General features: G+C 36.3%; 1 protein-coding gene across 1 annotated transcript in view; it reads left to right on the top strand.

Annotated features, from left to right (window-relative positions):
- Positions 1-1905: 1905 nt before the first annotated feature.
- The window catches only part of ptprb (protein tyrosine phosphatase receptor type b), a 58361-nt gene continuing 38957 nt past the window's right edge, over positions 1906-21309 (top strand). Inside the window, 4 exon segments of the mRNA XM_057327015.1 lie at positions 1906-2356; positions 2732-3020; positions 13308-13571; positions 19171-19434. Coding sequence (XP_057182998.1) covers positions 2303-2356; positions 2732-3020; positions 13308-13571; positions 19171-19434 — 871 coding nt within the window. The 5' untranslated portion in view covers positions 1906-2302.

Genomic DNA, 21309 nt, shown 5'->3' on the forward strand with positions numbered 1-21309 from the left:
GTGTAGTCTGCTGTGATTGGTCAGATGGTCTAGTCTGCTGTGATTGGTCAGATGGTCTAGTCTGCTGTGATTGGTCAAATGGTCTAGTCTGCTGTGATTGGTCAAACGCGTTCAGCATGTGTCGCAAATGGACTGCCTATCATTACTGTTGTATTACGGTTTGCAGGTGGTTGGATATTAACAGTGTATAGTGAGAGATGGCGTCGATTTTACCTTACCAGTTCGAGCCCGAGTCTGACGAATCATTCTTTAATCCTTATACAGATGCCAGTAAGAAAAAGGACTGTTTTAGACACTTCTCTTGTAACAGTTAGTTATCACGGCATACAGTGTACGGTGTTCGTATCTTCAGATGTTATTATAACTATAGTACACCACGCAGTTCTTGAAATAAAGACTTTGCGAGTTAATATGGTTGAACACTTACATTAGCGCAACGAGTTTATAGCTAACGTTAGGTAAACAAACAGTAACAACCCCAAAAATAACGGTAACGTTAGCTAAACACAGACATGAGATAACGTCACACAAATTTAATTTTAAGTAAAGACAAAAATAAAGAGTCACACTTACAGGTTGCTTACAGGTCCAAATAAAGTTGGTATTGCAACATCTTTTAAGGAAAGACGTTTAATGTATCCTGCAGTAAAGGCGCCAAGATTGATGAAGCAATCTTCGGTAAAATGACGCACGCAAAGTAAAATGTTCGGTTTATACTCCTTTGGTGTCGTTTGAAAAATAAATAGTAACCATTTTTTCCTCAGAAGTTCTTCCTTTGGTAGTGAAAATAAGACTGACTTTGTTTCACTACATAGAACACAGCTTCTCTTAGACATGATGCACACGTCACGAACGAGCTAGTACAGTGTTTGGGGAGGAGAGAGTTAAGTTTTCGCAGTCAGTAGGCGGGGATTTTTCTAGTGACGTAGGTACATTGTGGTTAAAGATTCGGACAGGTCATGGCTTGTTCGCGTGATTCAGAGTCGATTACCTTTTTTATAAGCTAATAACTTTGTTATTCGTTCACCTTCGGATTTACAACTTGGCATATTGCTTACATTCAAACACGGCAAAATTAAACACTTCATGAAATGTATTTTTTATGATCTCGAGGAATGTACTCTTTAAGAAGAAAAAGAAGAAGAATACCAATAGAAGCTTCGGGACTTGGCCCCTGATAACCAACGATATAGGCTCCCCGAGAATTCTTACAATGTCCCATGCTCTCTTGTAAGTCTATTGTGGATAGGTTAAAGGGAAAATTTAACCAAAATTAAAAATGATGTCTCTTATTTCTAAATCTTTTTCAATATCTTCAATGAGGACAGTTATACATGCTTGGAACAACATAAAAGAAAACTTAAGTGTATAATTGATATTAAATGATTATTTCTTACCATATATATTTTATTTGTTTGGTCTGTTCATCGTTAGATTGTTCAGTTTCACCATATTGGTCTGTTCAGTTTCATCAGAGGATCGTTCAGCTTCATCATTGGTCACACAGGACTCTATGTGTGCTGTCAGAATGACAAACAGGGTAATTGATTCCATGTATTCCACAAAATGTAGCATTGTACCACAAATAGGTCGTAATAGGTGGTGATAAGGTAAGTACAACTTTTTATCTTAAAAATGCATAACCTTTTGTTTCTGTTAATTACATGATGATTTATAGACAAACCCCTCCTTCAGTTGGGCACGCACATATCCTAAGTTACATAAATGCAAAACCTAAATGAATGTTAAGGTTCAGACTTCACCCTAGACATCACTGTAAAGCTTTATAAAATCTTTTTATTTTTTCGTCAAAACATATTTAAACACATCCTTCTGTGGGAGCGCTGAGCACACAGGAAGGAAAGAGGCTGGACTGCACAGTATTTTTGGAGAACAAAGTCATTGGCATCTATTTTTCCAGTGAAAGTTCCAATTCACTGGCATTTATGACCTAAAACAATCTAAAGCTCATACAGTATGTTGCAGGAAATATTTTTGCCACCTTTTAAACATTGGAGAAAAGATGGAGTATAATAGATGAAAACAAACGCTAGAAGACTTTATGACGTGTCTGCGTCTGGCTACTGAAAACTTTTAGTAGACCTTTGATTAAGGATATCCTTTAGAGACGGGATTGTTTTTCCTACACATGTTACTGATTGCTGCGGCTGATGAGTGAAAGTGAGCAGTTCCCACGGAGGTTCTCTCATACTGGATGTGGATTGTACACCAAAGAATGATCCGCTTTTTGCAACAAGATTTCAATGTACCTACCATAACCATCTAAAAACCAATAATAACCATGCTGAGGAATAAAGCCATTCATCTAGCTGCATTGGTAGCATGTGTAATCTTGGTAAGTTTTAACAAACTTCTGAAAATGTAATTTTAAGTCAAACGCTTAAGATGTTTAAACAATTTTTTTGTTAAAATTAATATTTGTAAATATATGTTGTTAATGTAGTGAAATTGCTGTATTATTTATTAAAAAAAGTTAATTAATGTTAAACTGTTAATGTGTTAATTAATGAGTTCAGAAAACTACATTATCAACTATAATAATATAACCGGCACTAAATAAAAACGATTAAAATTATTTAAAAAAACAATGAAATTTGTCAGGAAACATATCATTTCTCAACTACTGTACAACATCTGTACTTTTTTATGTCCAGATGTAAATCTTTCATTTTTTTGCCAGCCAGTGAGGATTATTTTCTTTTTTTTTCAGAGTACCATGATGGTATATACACGGCAATGTAGCATCAAACTTGTCAAGACCATTTCCACCACAAAGTCTATAATCATCACATTGAATAACGAAGATGGTATATGCCAGTACAGTGTTTTTGTCAGGGACCAACACAAAGACTCAAACGAATGTCAACCGGCCCGGGAACGTCTCTCACATGTTGAATGCAAAATTGAGAATTTGGATCCTGGAACCTGGTACCACCTGAACATCACATCAAGGATGGATGAAAAGCAACAGATGCAACAGACTCTGTCCCTGCCAACTAGTAAGGAATCCATGATCCATTAAAAAAATATTGTAGTTTACTTTGTATTTTAAAGTATCTTAGTAAGACAAATTCCAAAATGGCATTCAGTTGTTTAAAGGAAAAGTTTATTCAAAAATGAAAGTCACCCTCATGCCAAAAAGCACATATGTCCATTATAAATGATACTCATTTAAAGTGTTTTGGATAAATATTCATAATAAATAAATAAATGAAAATAAACGTTATATAATAAGTTAATATTTTTATATAAACAATATTTTTAATTATTTAGCAGAATCTTAGCAGAATTAAACACATCCTTGATTCAAGAGAGACCAAAAACAAGAGATGGGACCAAGTCACTGTTTTCAAGTCACAATTAAGTCTCAAGTCTTTGCATTCAAGTCTCAAGTCCCAAGTCAAGAGAGGCGAGTCCAAGTCAGGTTGCAAGTCCTGAATGTTAATGGACCTGAAACAATATCACTTTTGTGCCCACAAAAATTACCATTATTGTGATCAGTGTTTGCTTTAGTTGGGCTCCTGATCGTTGACTTCGATTAAGTTATTTATTCAGTGGAATAATAGTTTTTCAGAAAGAACACTTGTGCACTAAGACAGAAATGCTCAAAAACAAGTTACATGATAGATAAATATATGATTATAAGTTTAAACAGAAGTGAGCCTCTGTATAAGCTTGCTTTGACCCAATGATAGGATTTTAATACAGCTACAACAGCCAAAGAAAACTAATTTAATACTAAAATAAAAGAGTCAAAAAGCCCAACTAAAGCAAACACTGATCACAATAATGGTGATTTTTGTTGGCACAAAAGTGATATTGATTCAGTTCCATTAACATTCAGGACTTGATTGGGATTTGAGGACTTGAATGCAAAGACTTGAGACTTACTTGTGACTTGAAAACAATGACTTGGTCCCACCTCTGCCAAAAACATTGGTCAAGTAACTGCTCAACCTCAAACACTTTCTGTTGATTAACACTGCATCTTATTTATCATATGCAAAATAATACATTGACTTACATTTTTTACAGCGTACACATAAAATAAAACTGACACACATTACACTGAGCGTGGGTTTACTCTGGGTGCTCCAGTTTCCTCTCACAGCCCAAATACATGCAGGTGAGGTTGATTGAGGATTCCAAATTGTCCCCCCCCAACTTGTGTAACTGTATTGAACAGACTTGTGTATGAATTGACCGGTTCTCGCCATGAATATAGCCTATGCTGGAATGGCATTAAGAATGAATAAAACAAGCAAACAATGTTTTGTAACTAAATATTACGACATCTCTATAGAGACATTCAAAACTACAACATGCAAAAACCCAGTTGTGTAAAGTCATATACATCAGGGATGGCATGAGGGTGAGAAAATTATAGAATATTTATAGGAAAGTTGTTACTGTAAAGGGCCAGGTATAGTTTTTTTGTTGTTTAAAAAAAATCAATATATTTACAAAAGACTGTGAATCAGGGTGTACTCTCACTAGGCAATCTGAACTGTGCCCGAGCACGTTTGACCCCCAAAGCCCAGTTCATTTGATTAGAGTGATCGCTCCATATCGCACCAGGGCATGGTTCGTTAGTGGTCCCTGGCTCGCTTGGAAGAGGTGGGCCAGAGCACGGTGCGGTTGGGCTCGGGCGTGGTACACATGTAGTGTGAGCACAAATCGCGCCGGCGTGCAGAACTGAAAGCATGACGTGAATTATGCGACTGTTTATATTCCTCCCTGAGATTAAGCTGTCACCGTAAAAAATGGATAAACAGCACAATTACATGTGCAGGTGTGTGTCATCGCAGCCAAAACTACTCCAGGTTTCTCAAACATAATCCAACGTGTGTAACGATAGGCTTTATGATAATAAAGTACGAGAGGGTGATTTAAAAGCATAATGAGCCATTTACACTCTCGTATGACAATGACATCAAAGCAGATCGGTCTGTGCAGTGCACGAATGAAGTTAAACACCTCTAATAAGCCCCAGACTGAACATTGCGTTGGATTCCGTTGTGCTGATAGGGATCGCTTTGTTTACGTTTGATTCTAAGCAGTCGCATGGTAATGATGAAAGCGTGCCCAGTTGTGGATGGTAAAGAGCAATGTGAGCGCAGGCCAGCGGGGGAGTGGGGAGCGGGGGACAATCGCCTACTGGCACAGTTGAGAGCAACCGGGACAAGTGAGAGTATACCCTCAGAGTCTAGAGTCCAGAGTCTTGTGGCTGAGGTCCTTTGACCTTGACCAACAAGCAACTATAGCAACAATGCAGAACACCCTATAGCAGTGGTTCCCAACCTTTATTATCTCACGGCCCACACAACCAAACACAAATGTTTCCGCGGCCCACTGCTATTTTGTTAATGAACCCGCTATTTGTGTCGTGTTGGTAATTGAGTACTCAGAAGCATTACTGTTACCTGTCTTTATTGAATGAACTGGTAATTAATTGAATAAACATAAAAATGTACATAACAAGTCACCAAGCCCCATGAGACTCGGGTTGACACTTCTTAAGTGAACGGAAAACCAAATCCAGGCAGAGGTCGGCAGCGGGTAGACCGTTAGCGGAGCAATCAGTCAGAGGGAACAGAAAAAGCAGGGTTGAGCCGTCACAAACAGTCAAAACCGGCAAAGAAGAGAACTGGGGCACTGGACAAAGCAAGATTAGAGTCAGGCGCGAGTGACAAGCGCAAATCGAAAGCACGTACAGAGCGAACAACCAAGCTAAACTGATATCAAAAAATCACTTAACAATCAGACATCATAAACAATCATAGGCTAAATCTATGTCACTCACCTAATGCGAAGGTTGATGTTGTTTAGCATTTACTAAGCGCTGTATGTCGGGCTGGAGTGAAGAAAGTTGCAAGCGGAGATCAGGCTCGACGTTAAGCTTATTCCGGTATTTTGTCTTGAGTGCCACCAATGCAGAAAATCCAGCTTCGCATAAGTATGTTGTCGGAAATGGCATCAAAAACCTCAGAGCTTTGTCAGAAAGATCAGGATACTCAGAGAGAGTATGAATCCAAAAATCAGTCAAAGATTTTTGAGAAAACGTTAATTTTAAAGCACTGTCACAAGATAAGTCAATGAGGCTGTCATGCTCTTTTGCACTTAAACTTGTGACGGATCCCTCACACAAGTTTGCAAAAGGATTTTCCATCCAGGTTACCTGGACATCTAGAGATGGAAAGTAGTCACGCAACTGGCTCTTCAATCCTTGGAGATGCTCTTCAATCAGCTTTTTAACCGAAGCGGGTAGGCTCGTTGCTTCTTCTGTCAAAAAATGTGACAAATTCTCAAACAATTCGGCGTGTGATTTGCAAATTCGCCTGGCCCAAATGTCCAGTTTCTTTATTGTGGCTTCGATTTTATTTTGGACTTGAAACGCTGTCACTGATTTGCCTTGAAGACTCAAATTCACCCCATTTAGGTGATTGAAAATATCAGAAAGATAGGACAATTTTGCAAGCCACTCAAAGTCACTGAGGCGGTCAGAAAGGGGGCATTTTGAGTCGGATAAAAAAATCTGTGCTTCGTTGCGTAATTCGAAGAGACGAGTAAGGACTCTGCCTCGTGAAAGCCATCGTACCTCAGTGTGTAGAAGAAGCTGAACATGGTCACTTCCCATTTCCTCACAGAGAAGTCGAAACAAACGTGACTGAAGGGGCCTAGTCTTTATGAAATTTACTATTTTAACAGCCTCATCCAAGACACATTTGAGATCTGTGGGCATCTTCTTGGTCGCTAGTGCTTCCCGATGAATACTGCAGTGTACGGAGCTCACGAGCGGTGCAAGTGTTTTCACGCGCGCAACGAGTCCGTTGCGATGCCCAGTCATGGCTCTTGCTCCGTCTGTGCTCAGACCCACGCATTTAGACCAATCAATTCCATTTGAAACAATGAATGCATTCAAAATATCAAATATGGCTTGGGCAGTTGATTGACCCGGCAGCGGCTTACAGAAAAGGAAATCCTCTTGTAGTTGTCCATTATGTACATACCGTACAAAGGCAAGAAGGTTGGAAAGGTTTGCTATATCAGTCGATTCATCCAACTGTAGGGCATAAAAAGGACTCTCTCGAATGTTTTTAACCAACTTCTGAGTTATATCTTCTGCCATTTCATTTATTCTTCTCTCAACTGTATTATCTGAAAGTGAAATCAGATTTAACTGCTTGCGAGCTTTGTCTCCACACATCACGCTAATCATTTCTTTTGCGGCAGGTAAAATCAAGTTTTCACCAATTGTGTGAGGTTTTCCAGCCTTTGCGATGAGTTTGGCAACACGATAAGATGCCTCCACTGCTTTACTGTTGTCGTTGCTAGAGAACGCAGTTTCAAGAGTTTTTTTCCTGCTTTGGTACTCTTTAAGTTTGTTCTCAAAAAACTCAATAGGCTTGGACGCATATTCGCTATGTTTTGTCTCCAAGTGTCGTCGTAGTTTGTTTGGTTTCAATGCTTCATTTGACAAGACTTCTGTGCATACAACACAGAGCGGTAGCTGCTCGTTCTCCGTTCCCACACATGTGAAACCTAGCGCTAGGTAGTCACTACTGTATTTTCTTCGTTTAGGTTTATTTTGAGTCTTTTCAGCGTCATGCTTACTTGTAGATGAAGAAACGTCTGTATTTGTCCTTTTCAGCGATCCCGTTGACAACCATTTATCCATGTTTAAATCTACTGTAGCATGTATGCAGCAGAAATGTGTAAGATAAATTGGCGGGTTGTTAATACACCAATCAGTGAGCTCCAATAGTGAATGCATAGTAACAGTTTATTATTTATTTCTTGTTATTTAATTATATTTCTCAAATTATATTTAATCATGACTAGACATTTTTACATATTAACAATAGTATTTCTATGAATAATTGGCGGCCCCCCTGCAATACTTTTGCGGCCCACTAGGGGGCCGCGGCCCACAGGTTGAAAACCACTGCCCTATAGAAATGTGCTTATCAGACTCACCCAAAACACTCCCATACCAACAACTTATCAAAATTACTCAGAACTGCATAGCAACACAATTGCAACCTCTAAAAAACACTCTAGCAACAACCTATAACACTTCAGGAACTTCCCCATCAGAAGAACCACACAGAACTTCATAACAATGCCCTGGTAAGCACCCACAGCACCCTATGCACAATGCACAGAATCACTCAAAACACTTAGAACTGCATAGCAACAGATTATATAAAACCAGACTTATATGTAGGCAAGTGCAAATGACTGAGTGTCATAATGTTAAATTAAATGTGAGGAAAGTTTGGTCTGTGCTGATAATGGGCTGTAACTATATGTACGTGTCTGGGCTGGAATCCAAAACAGAAGCTTGACTGTGGGTCAGTCCTCCCCCTCCCTTCCTGCCTCATTGTTCTTTTGTTCCAACATGTACAGACTTCTTACCCCCATTAGAGGGTCAATCTGATTATAGGGAGACTTAGATAACATGTACAGTGGCTCCCAAAAATATTTGGATGGTTATAAATCACATTTAACGTTTGAATGTTGTTCTATTAAAGGGATTTCAGAAAGCAAGCAAAAATTGAATCAATGTTAAAAAATAGCTGATTTGTCAATGTTAATTGCATCGAATCAATATCACTTTTGCACCCGCAGTTAATGTTGAAAAATGTTGAAATTTCAACAAATCACCATTATTGTGATCAGTGTTTGATTTAGTTGGACTCTTGACTCTTCAACTCTAATGTCATGTTTTCTTTAGTTGTCCATGTGTGTAAAACACATATTTTGTGGCAAAGAGAAGTTAGATCCAGTGGGATCAGAAAATTATAGATATTTAATCACATTGAAGTTCTTTAAACAACTTATGATATAGCAATGTTATTACTACATGAATGTGGAGTTTTGACAGAGTTTAAAGAAATTATAGCAGTGTTATGGACAAGTAACAGAATAAATGATTTTCTCAAAAACGTTAAATTTCTGAATCTGTTCGGAGAAGTATGAATCTCAACAATGGTGACAATCAACAAAAGAAAGCTTCATGCTGCGATTCATGCTGGGTAACGCCATAGTACAAAACTCATTCATGACTTTGAGCATGCATTGCAGTTGATCTGTTTATCTGAATTAGTTTGATGATTGTCACCATTGTTGAGGTTTTTATGATGAGTGTTGATGTCTGCCTGTGTCAGCAACTTTTTCTTAATGTGGCCATTTGTCGTGATGCCACTTTTCAAACTTTAGTTAGTGCGTAATGTTGCTGTTAGAGCATAAACAATATCTGCTAACTGATAAAGCACAAAGTTCAATGCCAAGCGAGAAATTGTCTTTAACTGAATTCGCTCTTCAAGAACTACAGAGAATGGCTGGATGGTGAACGGGGAAATTATGTCACTATTCCAAGTTTTTGAAACACCTCCTCCCAAAGGAATACACCAAAAAGGGGCGAGTCCCTCCTTAGAGAAGAGGAAGAGCCGCTGGAGTAGTGTTTGGTTATCAGAGATTGTAAACATTTGACTGAGCTGCGCGCTTAATTACTTTCACTTTCATCACAGTCCTACAGCTGGTAATAAGAATTCCGATTTTGTCACCTCTGTACTTTCATAATTGTGAATCAAATTCAACGTGAGTCATTAACGAAACCACAATATCATATCAAGAAGCTTAACAACCAAGAAGAAAACTATCACTGTCTGACACTTATCATAAAAAGAAAATTGAAAACTTCAAAACATCTCATTTTAGCAATGTACAAGTATTCTTATTAGAACACTACTGCAAACATTGAAAGAGATAAGAGCAGTTTTAAAGAAAGTCCAGAGTCAGAGCCCAACTAAAGCAAACACTGATCACAATAATGGTAATTTGTTGAAATTTCAAAAGATTTTCAACATTAATTGCGGTTGCAAAAGTGATATTGATTCAATGCAATTACCATTGAGAAATCAACTATTTTTTACATTGATTCAATGGTTGCTTGCTATCTGGGATAGTTCACCCAAAAAAATGAAAATTCTGTTATCATTTACTCACCCTTATGTAATTTCATACCTGTATAAATTACTTTGTTCCGATAAACACAGAGAAAGATATTTGGAAGAATTTAGTAATTTTCAGTTCTAGGAAATCATTGACTACCATAGTAGGAAGAATTAAATGGTAGTCAAAGGTGCCCGAGAACTCTTTGTTTTCCTAAATTCTTCAAAATATCTCATTATGTGTTCAACAGAACAAAAAAAACGCTATATTTTTTCCTACTATGGTATTAGATGATGTCCCAGAACTGAAAATTGCTAACATTCTTCCAAATATCTTTCTCTGTGTTCATTGGATCAAATAAATGTATATTACAATGAAACGTAATATTGAATGAGGAAGAATAGTGGGTGTGGTTCATGTTTTCTACTGTGATTGATTGGATGAGTAAAAACAATATATTCTGCTCAAGCCGTCAAACTCACTTCATCAGAGAAAGATCACCACTAGAGGACAGAAGTGCATTTTCATATTTCATGATCATTACTTTTGTTTAAAAGAAAATATCGTTTTTTTTCAGTAACATGAAAAAATGTCAATTTGGTGTAAATGTATGGCGTTTTATGGAATTTTACTATTTTAATAAAAAAATGTGAAAATACTGTTACGTAATACTGCATTTTCCTTGTAAAAATACATTTATTTTTGACAGTGTATAGATAGCATCTAATTAATATTTACATTTATCACAAAGAACTGTGAATTCTACGTGGTGTAAATAGAATATATAACACAACTAGTACATGTAGCCGCTGCTAAATTCAACTGGGAAAATATAGACTATATTTGGTGTCAATGTGTGTTTTTTAAATATTTTTTACAGTTATGATAAAAAATGTGATATGGCTGTGAAATTCTAATGGATTTTTCAGTAAATATACACTTTATCCAACTCTGACAAAAAAATAAACATGAACATTTTTTAAAGGACATGTCAGGTTAACAATATACAACAATTACTTTAATTTAAAGGAAATAGAGTGTTTTCTCCAGTAACACATTTAATCAGTTAAAGAACATGTACATTAGGTGTCAATGTATGCATTTTTATGGAATTTGACAGTTCTGATTAAAATGAGATGTTACTGTTAAATTCTACTGTTTTTTCTCTGCACTGTCAGAAAAAATGTGGCAGATTTGTACCTTTAGGGGTACAATGGCTTGTCACTGGGGCAGTACCCTCAAAGGTACACATATTGTACCTTCCCACATGGATGCCCAGACAGCAAGCAACCATTGAATCAATGTTAAAAAATAGCTGATTGGTCAATGTTAATTGCATTGAATCAATATCACTTTTGCACCTGCAATTAATGTTGAAACAAACCACCATTGTTGTGATCAGTGTTTGCTTTAGTTGGGCTCTTGACTCTTGAGCTTAATGTCAAGTTTTCTTTACTGTCTAACACATATGTTATGACAAAGAAAACTAAAATCCAGTGAGATCAGAAAATGATCGTTATTTCATCACAATGAAGTTCTGTAAGTTACTTTCGATTGTCTTGTGTTTTTAATATGTGAATGTGGAGTTATGCCACAGTTTAAAAAGATTTAAGCAGTTTATGGACAATTTACAGAATAAATGATTTTCACAAAACTTTTTCGAATCATTTCTGAATCAGTTAGACATGAAGAATTGGTGTATGAATCTCAACAATGGTGACAATCAACAGAAAGAAAGCTTCATGCTGCAATGCATGCTGGGTAACATCATAGTACAAAACTCATTCATGACTCCCAGCATGCATTGCAGTTGATCTGTTTATCTGATTTAGTTTGATGATTGTCACCATTGTTGAGATTCATACACCGATTCAGAAGAGTAACAATTTTGTGAAAATAACTTACTCTGTTAGTGGTCCATAACACTGCTATATTTGTGAATTGCACATATTAATAACATATCACACTCATCACTCTTTGTGATGAAGTAACTATCGTTTTCTGATGTCACTGTATCTTAATTTTCTTTTCCTCAACATGTGTGTTAGACAGTAAATAAAATTTAACATTAAACTCAAGAGTCAAGAACCCAACTAAAGCAAACACTGATCACAATAATGGTGATTTGTTTCAACATTAATTGCAGGTGCAAAAGTGATATTGAATAGTGAAAAAAATATCCGGCTGAACTCTCGTACACTTTTCTTTAGTTGATGTGTTTATCTGAACAGTTTGTTAATTGTCACCATTATTGAGGTTTGTAGTTTGATTACTTATGTTTTAATTTCTCATTTTTTTATCAAATAATGTTGTTATTCTTATCACAGTATGAGTTAGTAATAAGAGTTGTTTTTCAACACTTCTGACACATACTTTTGGTTTCTGATCTTCATAAACTGGTATCATACAGCAGTAAATTTAAGATGATTAGTCTTTATAGTCAAAAACGGAAGCAATTAGTAAAGCAATTTAAAGTACATACTGAACAAAAGTTTCACAAAGAAAACTAAAAACCATGTGACCATTTCAACAAAGCAACCTTCTGTTCATTCTTAATAAGAGGTTTTGTAAGAAGGTGATAGCAAAAAGTGAAAGTGGTGTCTGTAATATGGTAATGGTTTTTGTATTTAATTCTCCTCTGATAAGATCTTGACAGATTTTATGTGTTCATCTGTTTTTTAGTTGATGTTCATTTAAGTTGTTTTTTTCTGTTTTGTTCATTTTTCAGTGATTCTGCTCTTAAGTGAAGTGAAGTGACCTATTTGTCAAGTATGGTGACCCATACCCGAAATGTGACCTCTGCATTTAACCCATCCAGAGAGTAGTGAATACACGCACAGCAAGTGGTGAACACACGTACACCCGGAAGCAGCAAGTGTTCATTACGAATAACTCAATGATCACTTCGTTATTCATTCAATTATCCAATGAAATTTATACAGTTTTGCTGTGTAACCTAAATCAAAGCAAGATGACTATTTCACAGTACTGTTAGGGTTAACACTAAATACAATATTTTATTGTGAAAACCCATAGTAAAATCTCATGAAGACCTGGCAATTTCTAAATCATTACACCATGTTTAGAGATGATTAAAGATGTTTAATAGTAATAGTCAAATATACTTGATCTTAATGATCGTGTGTTAATATAAATTCTAATATAAATACAATAGCATAGGTTGTGTAATGCAAGCAGTGTTAACATCAAAGTAAACGTGATTTCACATTGCACTAAAGAAATAGATTTTTTTACACAAATTGTTTTATGATATTAGCCATTTAATTATCTTTGACTGATGATGGTATGTCTTTGTTTCTTATGTTTAGGGCCATCAGAAGTGGAAAATCTCCAATTCTTAGCTAATTCAACCTGTTTGAACATTTCCTGGTATCCTGGCCCAGGCAAAACGGAGCGGTTTTGGATTGTGCTAATAGATGGCAGGACCACACTTTTAACCTGGAATTCAACGCTTGCTAGTACAGCAACCTCGTATGTTATAAAAAAACTCATTCCTGGACGGCTCTATAACATTAGTGTTGTAACAGAGGTTGGGGAGATACAGAATTCAGTGTCTGGCCAAACACAAACAGGTATTTTACATTTACATAAATGAAATATTCACTGGACATTACACATAGCATATTTTCGTTTCCTCGCCTAACTGTGTGTGTGTGTGACTTAAACCTGAATGCACACCAACACATGGGGACTCGTGTCACCGTGGGGTAGCTGATAAAATATGCAGTTTGTACAGTATAAAAAACATTACGCCTATGGACTGTCCCCACGGAGATAGTAAACCAGACATGTGTGTGTCTGTGCATGTGTGTGGTGGGGGTGGGGGGCGGAGCGCGCATATCTCTAGCAGTATGACATCCTCTGCAGTATTTTAAGCGTGCTACACCCTTTCCTGTTTTCAGCACTGAAAGGTCACCTTTCTCCTTGCTTTATGTCACTATGCTTCATTGCATTGTTACACAAATTCCTGTGTTCATTAAATTCTAATTTACTCTAGTCTGCAATTCGTTTTGATTGACTAGTCACTTTATATTTGCATAGCAGTAGCATAATAATACTTAAAATGTTAAGAACATACCTTCAGCTGTTAATATTGGTTGATTTTAATTATAGCTTTAGTCCTGTGTCCATGTGAAAATTATACTAAAATTGTCTCAAACTTTTTCTCGAAAAAAGTTCTCAAAACGTTTTGTTTTTGTTTTGCCCCCAGTTTGAGAACCACTGGTCTAGGATACTTCTTGGAAACCAATAAGAATGAGAATTCACCAGTGACACCTCTTTAATATCTCTCTCATTTTTCCTAGACATTATTGGGATTAAATGAAGAGCAAATGGAAATGCTTAGTATATTAAGTACAAATTTGATGTGTGACAATAAAGCACATTATGGAAATGTACTTAAATAAAGGGTACCCAGTGCACTATTTTGAATCTGGGTTATTTCTGCTGAGGAGCAAACCCAATATTACCAATTTCTGCATTAGTTTCAAGGGATGTCTCAATGATCACAACTAAGAGCAACTATCTAGTCACAAACTAAGACCAGATTCAGCATTTCCAGATAGAGCAGATGGTTTCCAGCCCAAAACCTGCTCAATACTTTTGTGCTGCAATGCACAAAAAACGCCCAAAACATTTAATCAATATTTAGTTTAATATTTTAACTGCTAGGCTTACTACTACCATACTACCAGAGGCTGTCAACCCACCATGAAAACTCAGATCATGCATCAGTTGCATTTAAAGAGCCAGTTTTTTAAGTGTCCTAATATTGTATTGGAGTCCCCAACCACATGTTTGAATGCATCCAAGGTCAAAAAAGCATTTAATATCACCTTATTTTTCAAAGATCTCTCAACGGTACATTCAAAGCAGTTCTAAGATTCTGGCCGTTTCTCAATATGCATTGTTCAGCGGCCTTGTGTCCTCAAGTTCTCGCTCTACGTCATCAATAACCGTCAAAGTCTGTTCCTATACTCAAGAACAGAGAACGCATGAACGTATCCTGATGTGTTCTCGATATCAAGGATGCATCGAATGCTTGACCCCGCTTGAAGTCCCAGAAGACACTGCGGCACGTCCATCCAAGTTCGTTTTAACGGGGCTGCCTTGCAAGACCAGTCTCCACGATGAACACAAGTCTGTTCAAGTGTCAGTAAGAGAACAACACTGACTCAGTGTTGAAGATAATGAGATAACGAGGTGATTAATTAAGTGATGATTGGTCATTAATGTTGAACACCTGCTGTTAACAAACACAATCACTGAAGAAAACATGAACAAGAACATAAAATGCTTTAAATATCACATAAATAATGCTGCTGTAGGAGAAAGATCACTTAAATCAGTCTAGAGAAACAATTACTTGCCCAAAAAATTAACACTCTCACTAAGATACATCTAGACATCAACACTCTTCATACAAACCTCAATGATGGTTACAAGCAACGGAATTATTTAGATGAACAGATCAACTGCAATGCATGCTGGGAGTCATAGAGGAGTTTTGTACTATGATGTAGGACTGCACGATAATTTATCACGATACCACTAAATCCTATTGTAATCGAGCTGGCAATGTGTTGATATTTTTGTTAATGCGTAGCTTGTCCGTGAAGCATGTCTCTGGGATCAGTAGGAAATACTGCTCGATCTAAAAGCAGTGCGAGTTTGAGTCGCTTATAATGTGCATTTGAAAAAGCAACACCCATCAAACATGATCATTATAAATATTACTTTATTATCATAAAAATTCCTGATGAGGCTTGAGTAACAGTGATAAAAAGATGTCCATAGGCATTTCCTAGATTCTAGAACGTGTTATTGTCTTCTTCTGCAGTGCGTATTTGGAGTTTCCGCACAAGAGCGCCCTCTGGCTTTCGGATGCAGCAGCATTTTCCTGTACTTCACTCAAAAGCTGTGCATAAATCATGTGATATTTACCGTTGGTTTATCATGACAGCCCTACTATGATGTTACTCAGAATGCATTGCTGTATAAAGTTTTTGTTGTTGATTTTCACCATTATTGAGATTCATTCACAGATTCTTGATGTCTGTGTGTTTAAGTGGTTGAGAAATTTTGATCCCTTCAACAATAATTGGATACAGCTACACATTAATAGATAATGTTGCTGCTCTTAACCATTTATCACCTTCATCATTTTGCTTCTTTTTACTTTGCTTTCGCTGTAGTAAAGACACTCATAAATTACAACTGGAGAAAAACTCTAATTACTAGAAATCAAGGATCAAGAGCCCAACTAAAGGAAATACTAAACACTATCAGGGTGACTTCTTATTGTTGATGTTTTCTTCAGTGATTGTGTTTGTTAACTGCAGGTGTTCATCATTAATGATCAATCATCACTTAATGAATAACTTCATTATCTCATTATCTTCAACACTGCTTCAGTGTTTCTTTTAACACCCTATTTCAGTGGTTCCCAACTCCAGTCCTCAGGGCCCCCATGACAGAATATTTTAGATGTCTCCCTATTGAACACATGAACAAGTTAATGAGATAATGAAGTGAAGATTGAGTCATTAATGATGAACACCTGCTGTTAACAAACACAATCTCTGAAGAAAAAAAGATCAATAAGAAGTCACCATAATAGTGTTTTGTGTTTCCTTTAGTTGGGCTCTTACCCTTGATTTATTATGCTAAGTTTTTTGTTAGCTGTAATCGTGTGTTTCTGAGGCACTAATGTAATGTCTATTACCATATTTGCAATATCAGGTTCCAAAGCAATTTTACTGACAGGTACACCCACCTTACTTGGATATACCTGTATATTTGGGTGGTCTTAGTCAAATTATACCACAAACTGATGTAGAGGTGTTTCAGGCAGGTCTGGGTGAGCATTCGCTTTTAGATAGAATGCATCTTTTGTTCCGACTTTAATTTTTGCTATTTTACGTGTCTAATACATGCATGGGCAACTTATAACACACCAAAGACACAGAAAAATACGTATTCTTTCGCACCATATGACCCCTTTAAGTAAATGCACTTGGGTTTTGTTCACCAAAATTACCTTATAAAATGCAATGCCTAAAAACAACCCAATCTGGCAACCCCAATCAGAAGTCTGCAAACAAAAGTCAATAATATTGACAATTCAAACAATTCAAATCAGTGCAATCCAGATACATTTTACACCTCTACACAGCAAAACCTCAGAGTGTCAAAAAGTAACACTGAAGCAGAGTTAAAGTTAATGAGATAATTAAGGTGATTAATGAAGTGATGATTGGTCACTTATCCTAGATTTTTTCTTTTATCTATTTTTGGTTATAGCATTTATAACAGCAAAACAAAGCTCAATATTATTGTTTTCCTACTGATGGTATTTGATTTAGTTATATATACCCAGCTGGCACCGGACGTCAATATGACGTCAGATTGATGTTGGACACTTACGCGATACGACGTTGGATAGACGTAACATTTTGGTTGGAAATGAAAATCTGGTAGACGTCAACACCCAACGTCAGGCTGACGTCAATCTCCAACGTTGGTCTAACGTTGCACACTGGTAACACTTGGTCCAACTTAAATTCCCTAGCTAAGAAAAGTCACCATCATGGTGATCAGTGTTTCCTTGAGTTGAGCTCTTGACCCTTGACTTTTTTTAAGATAAATTTCATTGCCGCTGTGTGTTAGAAGTACATTTGTTGCTTTAAAATCTGTGTGTTTTTAAAGTAGTTTTGCTGTGGCAATGCAAATGAGAATTTTGTTGTTTGGTTGTTAAAATATCCATCATCTTGTAGTTTGATTCACTGATCTCATCTAGATTGTGCTCCTGAAAGAACATTATAGTGTAAGTGAATTTGCTTGCGTCCAGCTTATTTGCGTCCAGCTTTCACAAATCATATTATACATCAAAATGCAAGCAAATTCTCTTCCACTATAATAATGTTCTTTCAGCAGCACAGCATGCAATCTAGATGAGATCAGTGAATCAAACTACAGGATCATGGATATTTTAACAACCAACACCTTTCAATGAAATTCTCATTTGCCTTGCCAATGCAAAAATACTTCAAAAACACACAGTCTAAAACAACAAATGCACTTTAAACACACAGCGGCAATCAAATGTATATAAGAAGGTCAAGGGTCAAGAGCTCAACTCAAGGAAACACTGATCACCATGATAGTGACTTTTCTTAGCTAGGAAATTTAAATTGACCAAGTGTTACCAGTGTGCAACGTTAGACCAACGTTGGAGATTGACGTCAATCTGACATTGGGTGTTGACATCTACTAAATTTTCATTTCCAACCAAAATGTTACGTCTATCCAACGTCGTATCACGTAAGTGTCCAACATCAATCTGACGTTATATTGACATCCCGTGCCAGCTTAGTACATCTTATAATGAAAATACACTCTCAACAGTTTAAAAAGCTACTCATTGTTGAGATTCATAAGCTAATTCTTGATGTCTGAAAGATTTAAAAATTAAAACTTTTTAATCTGTGAAAATAGCTTTCTTAGAAGCTATTACTAGATAGCTGTGACGCATAATTAAAATAACAAAACATTGACAAGTCTCCTATAATCATCACAAATTTGATGATGCATTAGCTATGAGACAGGATAATTTGCTTTTCATTGGCCGTTAGAAATGTGATTCAAAAACACACTATTACAACTAACTAAAAATTATTAAATGTAGAAATTAAGGTTAAGAGCCTAACTAAAGGAAACACTAAACACTATTAGGGTGACTTCTCATTGATGATGTTTTCTTCAGCGATTGTGTTTGTTATCAGCAGGTGTTCATCATTAATGACTCAATCAGCACTTCATTAATCACATTAATTATCTCATTAACTTTAACTCTGCTTCAGTCTTACTTTTTGACACTCTGAGTGAGAATTATATAAACACTAAAAGTGTTAATTTAACACTGGAGGTTTTGCTGTGTACTCATGTTCGTTAACATACAATTATTTTATTTTTAAATAAATATTTTCTGAGATTTTTTTTACTTTAAATGTCAATTAGACACATATATTTTACTTATATAGATGATATGCACCATAATAAATGTCTCACAATAAATCTAAGAACATTTAGGAAAACATGAAGAATGTAAATACAGTATGTTGACTTTACACATTACTAATTAAAGTGACTGACCTCCTCCTGTCGGTTTAGTGCCTGCCGCTGTTTCTAATCTCAGAGTGGAGAACAACGGCAGCCAAAACATCCTGAAGGTTTTGTGGGATAAAGCCTCTGGTGATGTGGACAGTTACATTGTCAGTCTGACTTCACCTGGTTCAACTCCTGTTAAGAGAAAACTGTCTTCAGACACAACAAATGTGATGTTTGACAGCCTAAGCCCTGGAAAGTCCTACCAGGTGTTGGTCAACACCACGAGTGGACAACTGTCTAATCAGAACTGGTCCACAGGAAAAACGGGTAAGGGTAGACTTTATACTTTACACTTGAGTCTAGCTTTACATTTTACACTTTATATTAGTTTTGTCTTTTAGTATTTTTAATTGGTTTTGCTCCAAGACCCAAATTTTATATCAGACATGTTGGTTTTGCTCGAAGACCTAGATTTTATATTAAACATGAAGTCATGACATGAATCAAAAATGCAAATGTATGCCCAAAAATGTAGGAAAAAAAATAAAAACTTAATTTGCTGTGTTAATCTAATTGATTTTTTACATTCTATTTGATTCAACAAAATTATAACAAAATAACTTTTGGGGGTCAGTACAAGTAAAAAAAAAACATTCAAAAATAGTTGGCATTTTTTACACTATATTTATTTATTTATATTTCTAAACAATTTTATGTATAAACTTTAGCATTCTTTCTACAAATAAATATTAAAGGTATTGTTTCCACAAAAAAGTTAACGTGGTTCTAAACCTCAAACCTCAATCACTATTCACGTTCATGGCAAATTTTCTCTATACTATAGAATTGAATAGTGACTGAAGCTGCCAATCCCAAATACTATACAGTTTTAACAGTTTGTGTGTTATGCTTTTGTAACATTCACTAATCATTTTACAGTATCTCACAGAAGTGAATACACCACTCACATTTTAGTACATATTTTATTATATCATGTGACAACACTGAAGAGATGACACTTTGCTACAATGTAAAGTAGTGAGTGTACAGCTTGTATAACAGTGTAAATTTGCTGTCCCCTTAAAATAACTCAACACACAGCCATTGATGTCTAAACCGCTGGCAACAAAAGTGAGTACACCCCTAAGTGAATGTAACCGGGTGAAAGTAAAATAGCCCACAAGCTGTATAGTTGCCCTCTTTTAATCCCCTGTGCATGTAAAGGTAATATGTGAAAAGTTGTGGCGGCTCCTTTAAGTGATTATCTCCGTGTGTGTGTGTGTTTGAGAGAGAGAGCGCCTATGCGAGCGTAAGAAGCTGGGAAGCGAACGGGCCTCGATGTAGTGAGAAAATACGTTTATAGAGTTCATAAGACGTTAAAATAGTGATAAATATCAACTTATCAGTGTATATTGATTTGCCTTAAGGGTCTGGTCGGTGGATTGTTGCGTATTTTGCACCTCCGTTCAGCTTTCTCATTAGTTCGTGTGAGATGTCTTCACAATAATTGTGCTCTTCAGAGACGTCTGAAGTTAAGAGCGTGAGTGTTTATTTCAGTTTACGGTTATAATATACACTGTCATGTAACTCATATGTCGTCTGTGTTCATGTAAAGTTGCAAAAAGTTACTTAATTACACTCTCGTATTGTATTAGAGGGGAGAGGTGAAGCACGTTTACTCGCACGTGAGCTGCGGTCCACGTGAGCACTCGGGTTTGAGAAAATGCGGCAATGTGAGTTGTGATGATATGTTTCTTTGTTTTGTTTTATATATCTGTTTTTCTGTTTCTAACGGAATTGAACTGTGTTCAATGTGTATTTGTGAATGCTTTTAACCTGATATATGTAAGCAGCAATAGTATAGTATGGTTTTAAGTGCTGCAGATGTGCTGCATGTGCTTATATGTCTTGAAGTTGTTAACGTGGATTGTTCCATGATGTGTATTTTTCTGTTTTCCTTTTCTCTATAGTCACTACCGTTGTTTATTTGGGGTGGTTAAACATAACTATTGTTATTGAGCCACTGAACAGGCAGACTTGGTTTTTGTTGTTGTTTTGTTTTGTTTTTCTTTTACTTAATACTTTGTGTACCAATTGACTGATGCTGAATTTCTCATGTCCATAATTGGGCATTGTTTCTCCTAAACCTGACTTAGTTTTTCTTTAATGCTGCATCCCTTTTGGGTGTAGTCGGGAATAAAA

This window comes from Triplophysa rosa, unplaced genomic scaffold, assembly GCF_024868665.1.
Source record: "Triplophysa rosa unplaced genomic scaffold, Trosa_1v2 scaffold159_ERROPOS166867, whole genome shotgun sequence".
In the NCBI taxonomy this organism is placed as follows: Eukaryota; Metazoa; Chordata; class Actinopteri; order Cypriniformes; family Nemacheilidae; genus Triplophysa; species Triplophysa rosa.